This window comes from Drosophila sulfurigaster, chromosome 3 (genome assembly GCF_023558435.1).
Source record: "Drosophila sulfurigaster albostrigata strain 15112-1811.04 chromosome 3, ASM2355843v2, whole genome shotgun sequence".
Lineage (NCBI taxonomy): Eukaryota > Metazoa > Arthropoda > Insecta > Diptera > Drosophilidae > Drosophila > Drosophila sulfurigaster.
In genome coordinates, this window is record NC_084883.1 from 2,508,374 (window position 1) to 2,524,279 (window position 15,906).

General features: G+C 38.4%; 7 protein-coding genes and 1 non-coding gene across 10 annotated transcripts; 5 read left to right on the forward strand and 3 right to left on the reverse strand.

Moving 5' to 3' along the window:
- The first annotated feature begins 2,251 nt into the window (after positions 1 to 2,251).
- LOC133844821 (trypsin delta) lies at positions 2,252 to 3,078 on the forward strand. Its single transcript, XM_062279087.1, has one exon. It carries the CDS (start codon positions 2,270 to 2,272, stop codon positions 3,038 to 3,040), a length of 771 nt encoding a protein of 256 aa, XP_062135071.1. The 5' UTR covers positions 2,252 to 2,269; the 3' UTR covers positions 3,041 to 3,078.
- Positions 3,079 to 5,074: 1,996 nt separating this feature from the next.
- On the forward strand, positions 5,075 to 5,898 carry LOC133844460 (trypsin alpha-like). Its single transcript, XM_062278459.1, has one exon. The coding sequence runs from the start codon at positions 5,090 to 5,092 to the stop codon at positions 5,858 to 5,860; it is 771 nt and encodes a 256-aa protein (XP_062134443.1). The 5' UTR covers positions 5,075 to 5,089; the 3' UTR covers positions 5,861 to 5,898.
- A 2,209-nt stretch (positions 5,899 to 8,107) lies between these two features.
- Positions 8,108 to 11,442, forward strand: LOC133843328 (trypsin beta-like). 2 transcript variants are annotated; one of them, XM_062276834.1, is made up of 2 exons: positions 8,108 to 8,125; positions 10,258 to 11,442. In XM_062276834.1, the coding sequence occupies exons 1-2, from the start codon at positions 8,108 to 8,110 to the stop codon at positions 11,017 to 11,019; spliced, it is 780 nt and encodes a 259-aa protein (XP_062132818.1). In that variant the 3' UTR covers positions 11,020 to 11,442. The 2 variants fall into 2 exon arrangements, with proteins under 2 accessions (XP_062132818.1, XP_062132817.1); XM_062276833.1 differs by lacking the exon at positions 8,108 to 8,125 and having other exon boundaries at positions 10,232 to 11,442.
- Positions 11,058 to 11,496, reverse strand: LOC133843334 (coiled-coil domain-containing protein 103). The gene is made up of 2 exons (XM_062276841.1): positions 11,263 to 11,496; positions 11,058 to 11,199 (listed from the first exon to the last, which is right to left on the reverse strand). The coding sequence occupies exons 1-2, from the start codon at positions 11,409 to 11,411 to the stop codon at positions 11,085 to 11,087; spliced, it is 264 nt and encodes an 87-aa protein (XP_062132825.1). The 5' UTR covers positions 11,412 to 11,496; the 3' UTR covers positions 11,058 to 11,084.
- A 36-nt stretch (positions 11,497 to 11,532) lies between these two features.
- Positions 11,533 to 13,131, forward strand: LOC133843329 (trypsin iota). The gene has a single exon (XM_062276835.1). The coding sequence runs from the start codon at positions 11,680 to 11,682 to the stop codon at positions 12,448 to 12,450; it is 771 nt and encodes a 256-aa protein (XP_062132819.1). The 5' UTR covers positions 11,533 to 11,679; the 3' UTR covers positions 12,451 to 13,131.
- On the reverse strand, positions 12,764 to 12,851 carry Trnastop-uca (transfer RNA opal suppressor (anticodon UCA)). Its single transcript has one exon. It is a non-coding gene; the product is annotated as a tRNA-Sec (tRNA).
- Positions 12,943 to 14,053, reverse strand: LOC133843333 (death-associated protein 1). Its single transcript, XM_062276840.1, has 4 exons — positions 13,920 to 14,053; positions 13,800 to 13,863; positions 13,375 to 13,463; positions 12,943 to 13,310 (listed from the first exon to the last, which is right to left on the reverse strand). Exons 2-4 carry the CDS (start codon positions 13,843 to 13,845, stop codon positions 13,155 to 13,157), a joined length of 291 nt encoding a protein of 96 aa, XP_062132824.1. The 5' UTR covers positions 13,846 to 13,863; positions 13,920 to 14,053; the 3' UTR covers positions 12,943 to 13,154.
- A 190-nt stretch (positions 14,054 to 14,243) lies between these two features.
- Positions 14,244 to 15,780, forward strand: LOC133843323 (uroporphyrinogen decarboxylase). Of its 2 annotated transcripts, none has more exons than XM_062276828.1 (3): positions 14,244 to 14,404; positions 14,573 to 15,316; positions 15,377 to 15,780. In XM_062276828.1, exons 1-3 carry the CDS (start codon positions 14,390 to 14,392, stop codon positions 15,686 to 15,688), a joined length of 1,071 nt encoding a protein of 356 aa, XP_062132812.1. In that variant the 5' UTR covers positions 14,244 to 14,389; the 3' UTR covers positions 15,689 to 15,780. The 2 variants fall into 2 exon arrangements, with proteins under 2 accessions (XP_062132812.1, XP_062132811.1); XM_062276827.1 differs by having other exon boundaries at positions 14,260 to 14,404; positions 14,477 to 15,316.
- The last annotated feature ends 126 nt before the right edge of the window (positions 15,781 to 15,906 follow it).

Genomic DNA, 15,906 nt, shown 5'->3' on the forward strand with positions numbered 1-15,906 from the left:
CCTCGAATTGACAAATAACAAGCGTTATTTTAAAGCTAGAGTCACGAATTTTGGTAAATGCAATAATGACTATAGTCTTCGTAATTTCTAAAAATTTATTTGCAATCAGATAAAAAATTGTCAAAGTTATTAAAGAAATACTTTTGTATGGGCAAAAACGCCTACATACTAGGGGTCTTAGTTGCTATGGCTGACAATCTGGTATATTTTGGACCCTATAGTATACATCAAGTATAGTACCATATCAATACGATTTGGTATATTTTTAGTATTTTCTAGTATTTTCGGTATATTTTGAAAATAATACCGCAATATTTTGCCTTTATTGAAAATGGGTAGCGGGTATCTCACAGTCGAGCACACTCGACTGTAACTTTCTTACTTGTTATTTTTAGCAAAAAGCAGAACACCTAAGTCATTCACGGACTCTTTTCACTATAGAGGAGTATCATATAAAACATAGTTATTTACCTGGGAGAACCCCTAAGAAGGTGATAAGCTTACATTAATTCCAATTCAGATTTAACATATTTACTCTACTTCAAGATTCTAGACGATTAAGGTTCCTTTGCAGCCGTAAGCTCACACGACAATCATTAAATGTCAAGCAAAGCTTAACAGCATCAGAATACATAGGTACACAGGAATGCTCTATAACAGAAGGAAGATCATTTATGAACAATATACGACCCAAATTATAATCCTGGGGCACACCAAAAGTGTCTTGGACAGATTTATATACAAGGTCATTATAGCAAGCATTCTGGATTCTGTTGAAAAGATATGAGGAGATCCACTCAATTAGGCTATAAGGAAACCCTAAAAGATTAAGTTTATGCAAAAAGAGATAATGATTCACCGATTCAAAAGCCTTACTAAAATTGGTGTAAATAACATTCATTTTCATTTTATTCTCGAACTCCAAGTAGATTTGGACCAAGATTTCACAAACCCATGTTGGTAAGGTGAATTTAAAGATTTACACAGATGTTGCCGTTGAGAAGTTATGATTTTTTCAAATGTTTTTGGAATCGCAGTCAAGTTAGATATACCGCTATAATTTTGAACATTGAATTTGTTAATTTCTTAAGAATAGATATAATATATGATTTAAGGAGCGGTTTATAGATACTACCAGCGGAATACCTTAGCACACAATTAGGCTCTTCATCCGTTCGTGCCGAAAAAACATGTTTTATGGCCAATAGTTCAGTTATAATAGAGCTTTCGGTAATTAAAGGACCAAAATACAAGTAGATGAATTTACCAGATGAGGATAAGAGAAGGTATTTTGAAAACATGAAATAGGATATGTCGTTTGGAAAAACTCAGCAAATATATCAAAAATATATCTTTATAGGGTCGGAGTGGCCTCATTCTCCCTGTTACATACATATTCTGCAGGAACAAAGTTATAATATCCTTCTACCTTATGGGTAGAGGGTATGTTATAATAAATGTCTCAAGATCGATAAAACTTTTCGTTTGAAATACTAGAACTCACCTTATATACTGATCCTCACAGATAATAACCATAAGAGATTTCTTGTTCAAGCAAATTTGCATTTTAAAGTTTAGTTTCCACTTTCCTCACAACGGAAATATTTTCGACTATTAATAAAAAAAAATCATAAGCAAATATTTTTATTTGTTTTATTTTTGTTAGCCTAGAGTAACAACATATGTACATGTATTTATCTGAAAAGAAATGATTTCATATTTTGCTATATATTAATCTCTCAGTGTAGACTGTATATAAATTCTTTAAAGCATTGAATATGTTTTCTTAAGCTGTTGCATTTATATGATTTTTCTTGTGAAATTTTCTGAAATAGGTATAAATAAAATATATAAAACGCTATAATTTTGGCATAGGCATATATTCCACTGGATTAGGAAAGAATTAGCGTGTACTAGGACTTTTAAAAACAACCAAAAAGACAGACCGTTGAAAAAAAACGGTTCTCTTTTCCAGCAATACAATTGAAGTGATAAGATGTGAATAATGTTTCTATTTGAGCGTAATATGAATTAAATATAAAGTTAATATAAATAGATTCTGTTATTGAACGCGTTTAATTTTAGGCAGGTTTTCCCATTTTTATATAGTATGTCAGGTGTCATTCTTACTTCACAATCGCTGTTGCATTTTTCATGATAAAAAAATTTGAAAGCTTTTGATTACAATTAACCATGTAGATAATAGGACACCGAAAGCCCCTATAAAAGACCCACGCTTTGCAACTTAGAACTCATTGTACTTAGCAATATGTTCAAGTTCGTGATCTTGTTGTCGGTTGTTGCCTGCGCCTTTGGCGCTTCTATCCCTGAGGGTCTCCTCCCCCAGTTGGATGGACGTATCGTTGGAGGTACTGCTACCACCATCGCCAGCTTCCCCTGGCAAATATCCCTCCAGCGTAGTGGCAGCCACTCCTGCGGTGGTTCCATCTACTCTGCCAACATCATCGTGACTGCTGCTCACTGCCTGCAATCCGTCTCCGCATCCACCCTTCAGGTTCGCGCCGGCTCTACCTACTGGAGCTCCGGTGGTGTCACCAGCGCTGTTGCTGCCTTCAGGAACCACGAGGGTTACAACTCCAACACCATGGTCAACGATATTGCTGTCATCCGTCTGAGCTCTTCCCTGTCCTTCAGCTCCAACATTAAGGCTATTGGTCTGGCTTCCTCCAACCCAAGCAATGGCGCTTCTGCCTCCGTCTCCGGCTGGGGTACTCTGTCCTATGGATCCAGCTCCATCCCCTCCCAGCTGCAGTACGTCAACGTGAACATCGTCAGCCAGTCCGTGTGCGCTTCTTCTTCCTACAGCTATGGTAGCTCAATCCGCTCAACCATGATCTGCGCTGCTGCCAGCGGCAAGGATGCCTGCCAGGGTGATTCCGGTGGCCCATTGGTCTCCGGTGGTGTTCTCGTCGGTGTTGTATCCTGGGGTATTGGCTGCGCCTACTCCAACTATCCCGGTGTCTACGCCTCTGTTGCTGATCTCCGCTCCTGGGTTGTCAGCGCCGCCAGCAATGTTTAAGAACTTGTTCAAATAAAAGAATACAATGATATAAAGAATTAACATGTTAAATTAATGAATGGCGTTCATTAGGGGTTGCATAGCACAAACCTCGCTTTTTATGGATAACCGTAGTATGGTTCCACAATTTTTAGTCTTTTAGTACAACATCGCGATTGGTTTGTACTATTTAAAGGAAAAGTTGGAAAGATCAACATAATGCAGAATGGCAAATATTTGTCTCATCTATTCTTTGCCAATATTCAGATTTTTTTAAGGACGTAAAATAAACGAACACATGAATTTTTTCCAGTTGAATCATTTAAACAATATTTTGAATTTTACTTCTGTTACAAAAGTTCCATTTCTGTTAAAACATTAAAATGTAGGTGTGTATTTTTAATATTCACTTTTCAAGTTAAATTACTTTCCAAATTATTATTAAGTGTCTTCAAGTGTGAGATACCCTAGGAAATGTATATAACAGGTAGAAGGAGGCATCTCCGACCCTATAAAGAATATATATTTTTGATCAGCATCAATAGCCGAGACGATCTAGCCATGTTGTCTGTCCGTTTGTGTGTCTGTCCGTCTGTCCGTATCAACACCTAGATCTCAGAGACTATGAGGGATAGAGCTATAATTTTTGTTCGACAGCATTTGTTATGTTTGCACACAAGCGTTATTTTAAAGCTAGAGTCACGAATTTTGGTAAATGCAATAATGACTATAGTCTTCGTGATTTCTGAAAATTTGTTTGCAATCAGATAAAAATTGTCAAAGTTATTAAAGAAATACTTTTGTATGGGCAAAAACGCTTACATACTAGGGGTCTTAGTTGCTATAGCTGACAATCTGGTATATTTTGGACCCTATGGTATATATAAAACCATATCAATATACCAAAAATATTATTTAGTATATTTTTGGGGGTTTTATTTTTAAAAAAATATTGGAATATTTTGCTTTCATTCAAAATGGGTAGCGGGTATCACATAGTCGAGCACACTCGACTGTAGCTTTCTTACTTGTTAATATTCACTTTTCAAGTTAAATTATCTGTGTTTAATTTAGAAAAAAATATTGAAACAAGTAAGAAAGTTACACCGAAGTGTCCTCAAATGTGAGATACCCGTCAACTATTTTCTATAAATGCTAAACATTGCGGTGTTGTTGTTCAAATATAAAGCCTTTATATTATTTTTCGAATTATTTCTATATTCTAAGAATACTGTTGAATATACCAAATGTTCGAGATTGTCAAGCAAAACAATCAAACTGCAATTAGTACTTGGCACATATAATTATTTGTTGAATAACTTCAGGAATAATAAAACTGTATTTATTATTGTGTATCCTAAAAACTGTTTTAGCTTTCAAAATACACCAGCTATTCGCGTTTGGATTTGCGTGGGCGAAAGTGGACTTGGGTAATATCAAAGCCTGTGCGCATTAAGTGGTCAATATTGGCACTTATAGATTAGCAGACCTCTCTGAGATGTGGGTATTTATTTAGACAATTAGATAACTAACATTAACATACAATGTCGAAGAAGCTTTTTGCTGGCTCTCTTAATTGTGGTAACCTACTACTACGGCTATAAGCAATTTTAAAGTAATATTTAAATTGGCAATTGTATCGAAAAATAACATATTTAATGCCAAATTCAAATTTGCTATTTTTACAGTCTGCCGCTTTCAAGATTATAACAGTAAACCATGTGAAGATTGCAAAGACCGAGTCTAAGGGTTTTTCATAATAAACTATTGTGAGTGAAAACTTCAGCCTCCCAGCTCTTACCGCTTGGTCTATGAGTCAATAGTTCCAGATAAATAATTGTATATATTGTAAATAGATAATTGTATTTTTCCTTTTTTTTATTTTTTTTTTTGTGGGTTTTCCCAGTAATGCGTTGAGTGACGAGGTTACTTCGCAATCTTCGAAGTCACTTCGAACGATAAAATGGATTGAAAGCTTTTGATTACAGACACTTATGGAGATAATAAGACACCTAGAACTACTATAAAAGTCTCACGTTCTAGCACTGGGAACTCATTGTACTTAGCAATATGTTCAAGTTCGTCATCTTGTTGTCGGTTGTTGCCTGCGCCTTTGGTGCTGCCATTCCTGAGGGACTCCTCCCCCAGTTGGATGGACGCATCGTTGGAGGTACCGCCACCACCATCGCCAGCTTCCCCTGGCAAATCTCCCTCCAGCGTAGTGGCAGCCACTCCTGCGGTGGTTCCATCTACTCTGCCAACATCATCGTGACTGCTGCTCACTGCCTGCAATCCGTCTCCGCCTCCACCCTTCAGGTTCGTGCCGGCTCTACCTACTGGAGCTCCGGTGGTGTCACCAGCGCTGTTGCTGCCTTCAGGAACCACGAGGGTTACAACTCCAACACCATGGTCAACGATATTGCTGTCATCCGTCTGAGCTCTTCCCTGTCCTTCAGCTCCAACATTAAGGCTATCGGTCTGGCTTCCTCCAACCCAAGCAACGGTGCTTCTGCCTCCGTCTCTGGCTGGGGTACTCAGTCTTACGGATCCAGCTCCATCCCCTCCCAGCTTCAGTATGTTAACACCAACATCGTCAGCCAGTCCGTGTGCGCTTCGTCTGCCTACAGCTATGGTAGCTCAATCCGCTCAACCATGATCTGCGCTGCTGCCAGCGGCAAGGATGCCTGCCAGGGTGATTCCGGTGGCCCATTGGTCTCCGGTGGTGTTCTCGTCGGTGTTGTCTCCTGGGGTATTGGCTGCGCCTACTCCAACTACCCCGGTGTCTACGCCTCCGTTGCTGATCTCCGCTCCTGGGTTGTCAGCGCCGCCAGCAATGTTTAAGAACTTGTTCAAATAAAAAAATACAATTTTATAGCGAATTATCTTTTTGATTTACTGGATATAGTTCTCATGAAGAGTAGAAAGAATTTAAATACTCATGAACTACACGTTTATGTTCTATAGGCTTCTATTTAGTATGAGTCCTCGGATATCCTTTTAATGTGTCAGAATGGTTTATTTGAGGCGATCGATCTGAAGGTAGAGTAATTATACCAATGAAGAACTTATTCTCGTTGCTTAATGGACAAATTGTCTATATTGATCTGCCGTTTTCAGTCTATTATACATATGTAATAGAGGAAACCAAACATATTATTTATTAATCATCATTATAGTAAGATTTTATTTGGGTTGGCATGACTACCATAAGTTTATTTTTTTTATTTTAATTAAATTTTGTATTTGGTCATGAACACAGCAATAGAACAACTCGCACACAACAACGCAGAAAAATCCACCGAGACAAAAAAAATAATTTAATAAAAAAAAAGACATTGTTTGATTAGACACAAAATGTTTTTTTTTTTTTAAATATACATTTCATATAGAAATTCGTATTTTATGTAAAAGGCTAAATCATTTTATACCCGCTACCCATAGGGTAGAAGGGTATTATAACTTTGTGCCGGCAGGAAATGTATGTAACAGGTAGAAGGAGGCAGCTCCGACCCTATAAAGTATATATATTCTTGATCAGCGTCAACAGCCGAGACGATATTGCCATGTTGTCTGCCCGTTTGTGTGTCTGTCCTTCTGTCCGTCTGTCCGTATCAACACCTAGATCTCAGAGACTATGAGGGATAGAGCTATAATTTTTGTTCGACAGCATTTGTTATGTTTGCACGCAGACCAAGTTTGTTTCAAATTTTTGCCACGCCCACTTCCGCCCCCGCAAATCAAAAAAATCGAATAACAAGCCTAATTTAAAAGCTAGAGTTTTGGTGTATACAATAACTACTGTAGTAGTTATGATTCCTGAAAATTTGGTTACGATCAGATAAAAATTGTGGAAGTTATTGAAGAAATATTTTTGTATGGGCAAAAACGCCTACTTACTTACTAGGGGTCTTAGATGCTTTGGCCGACAATCTGGCACATTGTGCCGTCTATGGTATATTTTGAATACTATATCGATATACCAAACATACCATTTGGTATATTTTTAGTATTTTTTAGTATTTTCGGTATATTTTGAAAATGATACCGCAATATTTTGCCTTTATTAAAAATGGGTAGCGGGTATCTCACAGTCGAGTCCACTCGACTGTAACTTTCTTACTTGTTTTAGTTGGTTTATGTTATATGTATAACCACTTTTTGAAATTTCGGAATTTTCATGAGGTAACATAAAAAGCAAACGCACAAAGTAAATAGATATATTTGAATCAAATAAACTTTTTTTAAAAAAATTTAATATAGGTAATAAGTAAATCAATTAACAAGACTTGCGGTTTTTTTAGAAAAATTTAAAACTCACTTCCGTTTCTTGGTCGATTTCCACCAAATTAATTCTGTATTATAGTCCTGCAGTGATTTATTGCAAAGATGTATCAAAGTATCAGTAGACAACATTCGTTTCCTTTTATTTTTAATTTTGTCGTACGAATGGAGCGTAACTTCTATTTAGAAATGCCAACATGTAGATCTAGATCCTTAAAATTAATATATCTGAGGACCGCAAATTCTAAATTCAGAATTTCATTGCCGAAAAGTAACCAAAGATAATATAATATAAGGTTTTTTTTTCTCAAATAATTTCCCTGAATATATGTAGGCAATTTGTACCTCACGAGTACAGTTGTGAACGTTAGACTTTAGCTCTACTATAGCAAACGTATTTAATAAACATATCTCAATTTTTCAAATTGTTATCATTTGATAGAATGAATAACTTGTGGAAATACCTTTTGATTATGCCACATGAAATGACAATTGTCATTCGTGTTTAGTGAAAAGAGCTTTAATGATAACATGAATTATAAAAATATATTTTTTTATAGCAAAGTCAGTTATTTTTTGTAGCATAATTTGCAGTTTTGCTATAATGAGAATTTTAAGAATGTGCTCGTAGATTATCTAATTGATTTGAAACCCGTAATGTTACTGTCGTAAGTGCTCGATTATAAGATATATATTTTGTTTTTATTCATAAAAATAATTATATAATAGAATAATATATAATTATATAATAATATTTTCTAATTATTTAAAGAAAAAATCGAAATTATACCGAAGGCTCTATGTGGTATGTCGATATACTGCTATGTACATTCAACATATACCATATAGTACAACCAAAGCAACTAAGACCAGATTGCAGCAGCCGTTCTTGCCATATCATTATTTCTAAAATAACTTTATTTAGTTTTAACTAATTGCAAGCAAATTTTCAGGACCATAGTTATAAAAAATCATATTGCCATAAAGAAAAACAAGTAAGAAAGCTACAGTCGAGTGTGCTCGACTGTGAGATACCCGCTACCCATTTTTAATAAAGGCAAAATATTGCGGTATCATTTTCAAAATATACCGAATATACTACAAAAATACTAAAAATATACCAAATGGTATATTTGGTATATCGATATAGTACACCATTCAAAATATACCATAGACGGCAGAACGTACCAGATTGTCGGCCAAGGCAACTCAGACCCTAGTAAGTAGGCGCTTTTTCTTTTTTCTTTAATAACTTCCACAATTTCCAGTATAGACAGATATAACAAAGCCATGTCCGTCTGTCTGTCCATATGAAACACTATATCTCAGAGACTATAAAAGATAGAGCCATACTTTTTTCGACAGCGTTTGTTAAGTTTGCGCGCATATCAGGTTTTTTGTCACGCCCACTTCCGACCCCAGAAATTGATAAAAATCAAATATAGCAATTATAATTCCGGAAAATGTGGTGGTTAAAATTAATACCGCACTGTTTTGCATTTATTCAAAATGTATAGCATTTGAGCACACTCGACTGTAGCTTTGTAACTTGTTTGTATTTAAACGGATGCTTCCAATTACTTGTCAATCTGAACAAATACATTACTTTCAGTGAGCCGTTAAAGTAGCTCTTGCTCTTGTACAATTAATTCATATAATTGAAAAAACTTGTGACCATAAACGGTTTTTATGACTTGTATATTATTTATACAAAGATATAAAGATTTGGAATTAACTTTAGGTGCAATTATCTCGCAATAATTTTTGTCTAAATTTTAATCAAAACAAGTAAGAAAGCTACAGTCGAGTGTACTCGACTGTGAGATACCCGCTACCCATTTTGAATAAAAGCAATATATTTTGCGGTATATTTCTCAAAATATACCAAATATACTACAAAAATACTAAAAAATATACCAAATGGTATATGTGGTATATCGATATAGTACCGCACTCAAAATATACCATAGACGGCACAATATACCAGATTGTCAGACAAAGTAACTTAGACCCCCAGTTTCTATAAGTAGGCGTTTTTGCCCATACAAAAGAATTTCTTTAATAACTTCGACAATTTTTATCTGATCGCAACCAAATGTTCCGGAATCATAACTACTATAGTAATTATTGTATATACCAAAATTCGTAACTCTAGCTTTAAAATTACGATTGTTATTCGATTTTTTTGATTTGCGGGGGCGGAAGTGGGCGTGGCAAAAATTTGAAACAAACTTGATCTGCGTGCAAACATAACAAATGCTGTCGAAAAAAAATTATAGTTCTATCTCTTATAGTCTCTGAGATCCAGTGTTTCATACGGACGGACGGACAGACACACAGACACACAGACGGACAGACGGACAGACGGACATGGCTATATCGTCTCGGCTGTTGACGCTGATGAAGAATATATATACTTTATAGGGTCGGAGATGCCTCCTTCAACCTGTTACATACATTTCCTGCCGGCACAAAGTTATAATACCCTTCTACCCTATGGGTAGCGGGTATAAAAACATTTTAATTCAATAACTATAGTAATTAAGAAATGAGAATAACTCTTCATTCTCGACGGTAATTTACTTTCTTCATTTGGTTTTGTGTGCCCTTTAGTATTCATGGTAAACAACTTTTTATGCACGGATACATAACTGCTTTTAAAAGAATACGCATATGATATTATAAATACACAAAACCATAAACAACTTCACAATTAATCAAAAATATATAAACGGAATCAATAATTGAGCTATTTTATTTTTCTGTGGGTTTTACCAGCATTATGTCGAGTGTCGAGTGCCACGCTTACTTTAAATTCAGAATGACCACTTTGTATGATAAAATGGATTGAAAGCTTTTGATTACAGCCACTATGGAGATAATAATACACCGAGAACCACTATAAAAGTCCCACGCTTTGGCAATAGGAACTCATTGTACTTAGCAATATGTTCAAGTTCGTGATCTTGTTGTCGGTTGTTGCCTGCGCCTTTGGTGCTGCTATTCCTGAGGGACTCCTCCCCCAGTTGGATGGACGCATCGTTGGAGGTACCGCCACCACCATCGCCAGCTTCCCCTGGCAAATCTCCCTCCAGCGTAGTGGCAGCCACTCCTGCGGTGGTTCCATCTACTCTGCCAACATCATCGTGACTGCTGCTCACTGCCTGCAATCCGTCTCCGCCTCCACCCTTCAGGTTCGCGCCGGCTCTACCTACTGGAGCTCCGGTGGTGTCACCAGCGCTGTTGCTGCCTTCAGGAACCACGAGGGTTACAACTCCAACACCATGGTCAACGATATTGCTGTCATCCGTCTGAGCTCTTCCCTGTCCTTCAGCTCCAACATTAAGGCTATCGGTCTGGCTTCCTCCAACCCAAGCAACGGTGCTTCTGCCTCCGTCTCTGGCTGGGGTACTCAGTCTTACGGATCCAGCTCCATCCCCTCCCAGCTTCAGTATGTTAACACCAACATCGTCAGCCAGTCCGTGTGCGCTTCGTCTGCCTACAGCTATGGTAGCTCAATCCGCTCAACCATGATCTGCGCTGCTGCCAGCGGCAAGGATGCCTGCCAGGGTGATTCCGGTGGCCCATTGGTCTCCGGTGGTGTTCTCGTCGGTGTTGTCTCCTGGGGTATTGGCTGCGCCTACTCCAACTATCCCGGTGTCTACGCCTCTGTTGCTGACCTTCGCTCCTGGGTGGTTAGCAACGCCGCTTCCGTTTAAGAACATTTGCAAATAAAAAGATACAATGCACTAACTAACGATTTGCAATAGTTTTATTAACTTCATTAAATTGTATCAGACTGCTCAGAGGCAGCCGAGTTCCACAAGCGATTCTTGGTCTTGGCATTAGCTTTGTCTTGCCTTGTCACTGGTCGCAGGTGAGCTGCATCCACAATATCCCTGTAAGCAGAAAAGCTGGACCTTACTAAACATCACTAGGTTAGGGGTCTAAAATATATTCACTTGAACTCCTCATAGTTTTGGGTATTATTAACTGCCCGCAGTTTGGCATCATTACGGAGATAATAAATTTCGTCATCTCGCAAACGCTGCAAGCAATCATCACGCAAGCGAAGAAGCTCCTCGCAAGTTATTATACCTGGTTCCGACATTATAGTAGAATAGTTAAGAGAATTAAATATTTTTCTTTTTATTTGTGTATTTTTGTACTCTGTTCGACAACTATTCCAATTGAGTTTGTTTATCAATAGTTGCCTGGGTTGCCGGGGTAACCCACTCGAAGGCGACTTTGCAAGCTAATCAATTAGCTGGCGATTAACATTTACAGCCCTTAAGCAGAGCGATAAGTTGTCTTGCAACGTGCTGCGACCAAGGTGCGATCAGTTGTTTGCTCAGCTTTGGTACGTGCACATCGTCGACATGGTTTATCGTTTCATCGTCCTGTTTATACTTCTTTGGTGCAGTTGCAGCAATGCGATTCCTGCAACTACTGGCAATGGTCGTATTATGGGCGGCAGTGAAGAGAGCATATACAATGCCCCCTGGCAGGTGTCCATTCAAGTCAGTGCACGTCATGTCTGCGGTGGCGCCATCTACAGCAAGGATATTATCATCACAGCAGCCCACTGCGTTCAGGACACATCTGTGACATTAATGCAGGTGCGAGTGGGTGCCAATTACCACAACTCCGGAGGCCGTTTGATTCCTGTTGGTGCCTACATGATTCATGAGCAGTACAACAAGCAGTTTAAGTACTTCGACATTGCTCTTATACGTCTGGCCACTCAACTCACCTACAGCTTGTCCGTAAAGGCAATTGGTCTGGCTACCGTAAGTCCCACAGCTGGAGCTAGTGTCTCGGTCAGCGGTTGGGGCTACCTACAGCCGAACGGCGCCGATGGCTTTGCCAGCAGTCTGCAAGTGGTGCAACTTAATGTTATAGAGCGGAATGAGTGCGCCTCGGCTAAATACGGCTACGGATGGGACTTTGTGGGTGACGAAATGATTTGTGCAGCAGCTCCGAATAAAGACGCCTGCACTGGGGACTCCGGTGGTCCGATGGTTTCCGAGAAATTGCTGGCGGGCATTATCGCCTGGGGATATGGCTGTGGTCAGCTCAATTATCCAGGCGTATATGTTGATGTGGCAGTTCTTCGACCTTGGATAATTAAGACTGCAAATTCGATTTGATATATTTTTAATCAAGATGGGTCATAATTATTGTGAAATAAAGTCCAATTTGTGAATGTATTTGAACTTAAATTTGAATTGGGTAGAAAGGATAAAAAATATTTGAATATTTAAAATATGTTTTGGAAAGTGTAAAAGTATTTTATTCTCAAACTTCTTTTTATATTGAAATATTTATAAGAAAATATGTAAAACTCAATATGAAAACCTACAAAACATTTCTGTGTATGCACATTTAAATGTTCATTCAAAATAATCAATTGCTAAAGTTACAAAATACAAAATCTTTAAAATAGTTTTATAGACCGCATAACGCCCCACAGGTGGAATCGAACCACTTCGATTATTAGTCGACTACGGATTTGAAGTCCGCACCCCGGACCACCAAAGATCAGCGAGGCACTCGAAATTTGTAAATAACAATATTTAAAAGCGCATCTTGCTTAATAAGCACTTGGGAATTACAAGCAATTTTCATAAAACGGGAAAAAATTATTTGAAAACCTTTTAACTTTTATTTAATTTAAGAACTTGGTGACAAATGCATTTGGAATGATAAACTATGTTAAACAAAAGTATCAAAATATATGGGAGTAGCAAAATACAAGGCATATTTAAAATTAATCTCGCTTATGAACGCAATCGAAAACAGTTACAAGTCATCTTTAGTGTGACCTGATCCTGACTCGACCAAAAATTCCAACTCATTTGCGAGGCTGCTGTATGTGTGGCTGTGGCTTCTGTTGAACGGCGGCTGGTGGCTTATGCGAGTGAGCCACCTGCGCGGATGCCGGTGTAAAATCTGTGTTACCCTTCACTGGAGCACCGCTCACTGAAGCCGAGTTTACATTGACTGGTTGCTAAAGAAGACGAAAAGCATTGTCGTTAGATCAATTCAAACATGAATGATTGTTAACTGTTTACCGTTAGACCCGTGCAGTCTTCAGCATCCTTAGCCGGACGCTCGGACGCTGGTGCCTTGTGCTGCACAATGCGCATTCCACCGGCCTTCACTGTAAGCAGAAAATATGACGTCAGCTAAAAATCAAAAATATTTGGACAGCGAACGCAATAGCTGCATACATATGTATTTGCATATGTATGTATGAGTTTGTGTGTGTTTATCAGCAATTGGTTTTGAGGTGCTGCAAACTGATAAGATCGAATATACATACATATTGCCGATAACTTAAAATAGACCAATTAATTGATGCCAACGCAGAAATTAGGAATTAATGAATGAGTTAATTGCTGGACAGTCTATCAAAACAAATAACAACAGCAATAGCTTCAACAGTTCATATACAAACTTATACATACGATGTAAAAATAGCCGCTATTGCACTTACAAGCAGGTGGGTGTCCAGCCACTAAATTAGGTTGTTCATCAGCCATTGCTTCAAGTAATATGTACTAAAATAAATTAAAACTTTGAAACAGCTCGAATAAAACTTTTTTAAAATAATCACCTCTTATAAGAAAAATATACGGCAGCCTGTTTTTTTGCGTTCTAATATATGACACGAATGCAGTTTTGTTAGTGATGTGTAGGTCCAAGCGCGATTAAGGAAAATATAGACGGTCTGGCAACGCTACATAATATAAACAAAGCTTAAGGGCTGCCAACTCACCATTAGCTTTTTCGATACGGCTACCAAAAATAACGGAAAGGACACAAGTATTAAACAAAAAAGTTGACCTCATTTGAATGTCTAATTAATTAAATTTTAAACATTTCACAATAATTAAATTACATTTTTGTTGATACCCACTGTCAAAAACATCGATACATAAATTGTGTTATCAACGTTTTCCCATCTCTGATCCAACGATACAAGTTTCGCTGAATTCACCAAATATTTACATCAAAATCTGCAGTGTTAAATAAGAAAATTATTATTCTTTGAATTAAATATACAACTAAATTTAAAAATTTAGAATGAAAGATACTAAGGTAAGTAGTGGTATATTGTAATGTCCCAATCTAGAATTACATCACAGCTTTGCTCCAATTAAATCAATGAAGACTCTTGGACTTCGATTGACATTGTGGTTGTTGTTGCTGCTGATCGATAGAATGACAATTGCTTCTTATAACAATAGACCACTCAACCACTTACAGCCCTTCCCGCCGCTCAAGAATGACAATTTATTGCGTGCTGCACGCGGCGAAGTTGTCGATCGTGTTCCCGTTTGGGTGATGCGTCAAGCTGGACGTTATTTGCCTGAATTTCAGGAATTGCGCAAGCAACATGACTTCTTTACGGTTTGCCGCACGCCGGAGTTGGCCTGCGAAGTGACCATGCAGCCACTGCGACGTTTTGACCTAGATGCCTCCATTATATTTTCGGATATTCTGGTTATTCCCCAAGCTTTGGGCCTAACCGTAGAAATGCATGCAGGCGTTGGCCCTGTTTTGCCTCAGCCAATTGTAACACCCGAGGATCTGAAGCGTTTGACACCCGACGGCGCTCTGTCACGTCTCACGTATGTGGGCGATGCCATTACCATGATGCGACACAAGCTGGAAGGTCGTGTGCCATTGATCGGCTTCACTGGCGCACCCTGGACACTCTTGGGCTATATGATTGAGGGTGGCGGCAGCAAGACCATGTCCAAGGCAAAGGCCTGGCTGGCCAACTATCCCGAGGACACCAAACTCTTCTTGAATCTATTAACCGATGTGATTGTGGATTATTTGGAGATGCAGGTTGAGGCTGGCGCTCAAATGCTGCAAATATTCGAATCTTCGGCCGAGCACTTGAGCAAAGAGGAGTTCCTTACATGGTGCGCTCCCTACTTGAAACGCATACGCGACGATCTTGTGGAGCGGCTTACCAAGAAAGTGATTCCCTTGGTTCCACTTGTATGTGCTAGAATCTCTAAAGCTTTGATCACAACAGTTAATTGTATTTGTTTTTTTTAGACACTTTTTGCCAAGGGCGCCGGACATTCGCTGAAGGAACAAAGCGAGCTGGGCTATGATGTCTTAGGTCTGGACTGGACTGTGGATCCGGTAGAAGCAAGACGTCTCGTTGGACCCAACATTACATTGCAGGGCAATCTGGATCCACAAGATATGTACCGTGATGCCGGTGAGCTGCGAACGCTGACCACTGAAATGGTGCATAAATTTGGAAAGTCACGCTACATTGCAAATTTGGGTCACGGAATTACGCCACAAACGCCAATTGTTAGCATGGAAGTGCTTGTGGAGGCGGTGCATCAGGCGTTGTAGATAACGAATAATGTTGAATGGAATGTTTTCTATTTTGTATTTATATAATAAACACATTTTGGCCGTGGGTTAGTATACAATCTTTAAAAGAATCGAACATGGAACATTCTATTCTGCCGGTCATTCGCTTAATGTGTTATCGATACTTGAACACTTGAACAGCGTTAAATGAATACTACAAAAATGCTATGTGAATAACATTAATAACACATTTTGAA

Coding starts and splice junctions, on each gene's coding strand:
- LOC133844821 (XM_062279087.1), top strand. CDS start 2,270: ATGTTCAAGTTCGTGATCTTGTTGTCGGTTGTTGCCTGCGCCTTTGGC.
- LOC133844460 (XM_062278459.1), top strand. CDS start 5,090: ATGTTCAAGTTCGTCATCTTGTTGTCGGTTGTTGCCTGCGCCTTTGGT.
- LOC133843334 (XM_062276841.1), bottom strand. CDS start 11,411: ATGTCGGAACCAGGTATAATAACTTGCGAGGAGCTTCTTCGCTTGCGT. Junction 11,200..11,262: donor CAAAACTATGAGGAGTTCAA/GTGAATATATTT, acceptor TTCTGCTTACAG/GGATATTGTGGATGCAGCTC.
- LOC133843329 (XM_062276835.1), top strand. CDS start 11,680: ATGGTTTATCGTTTCATCGTCCTGTTTATACTTCTTTGGTGCAGTTGC.
- LOC133843333 (XM_062276840.1), bottom strand. CDS start 13,845: ATGGCTGATGAACAACCTAATTTAGTGGCTGGACACCCACCTGCTT. Junction 13,464..13,799: donor GGCTGGACACCCACCTGCTT/GTAAGTGCAATA, acceptor TTCTGCTTACAG/TGAAGGCCGGTGGAATGCGC. Junction 13,311..13,374: donor AAGACTGCACGGGTCTAACG/GTAAACAGTTAA, acceptor CGTCTTCTTTAG/CAACCAGTCAATGTAAACTC.
- LOC133843323 (XM_062276827.1), top strand. Junction 15,317..15,376: donor TGATTCCCTTGGTTCCACTT/GTATGTGCTAGA, acceptor TGTTTTTTTTAG/ACACTTTTTGCCAAGGGCGC.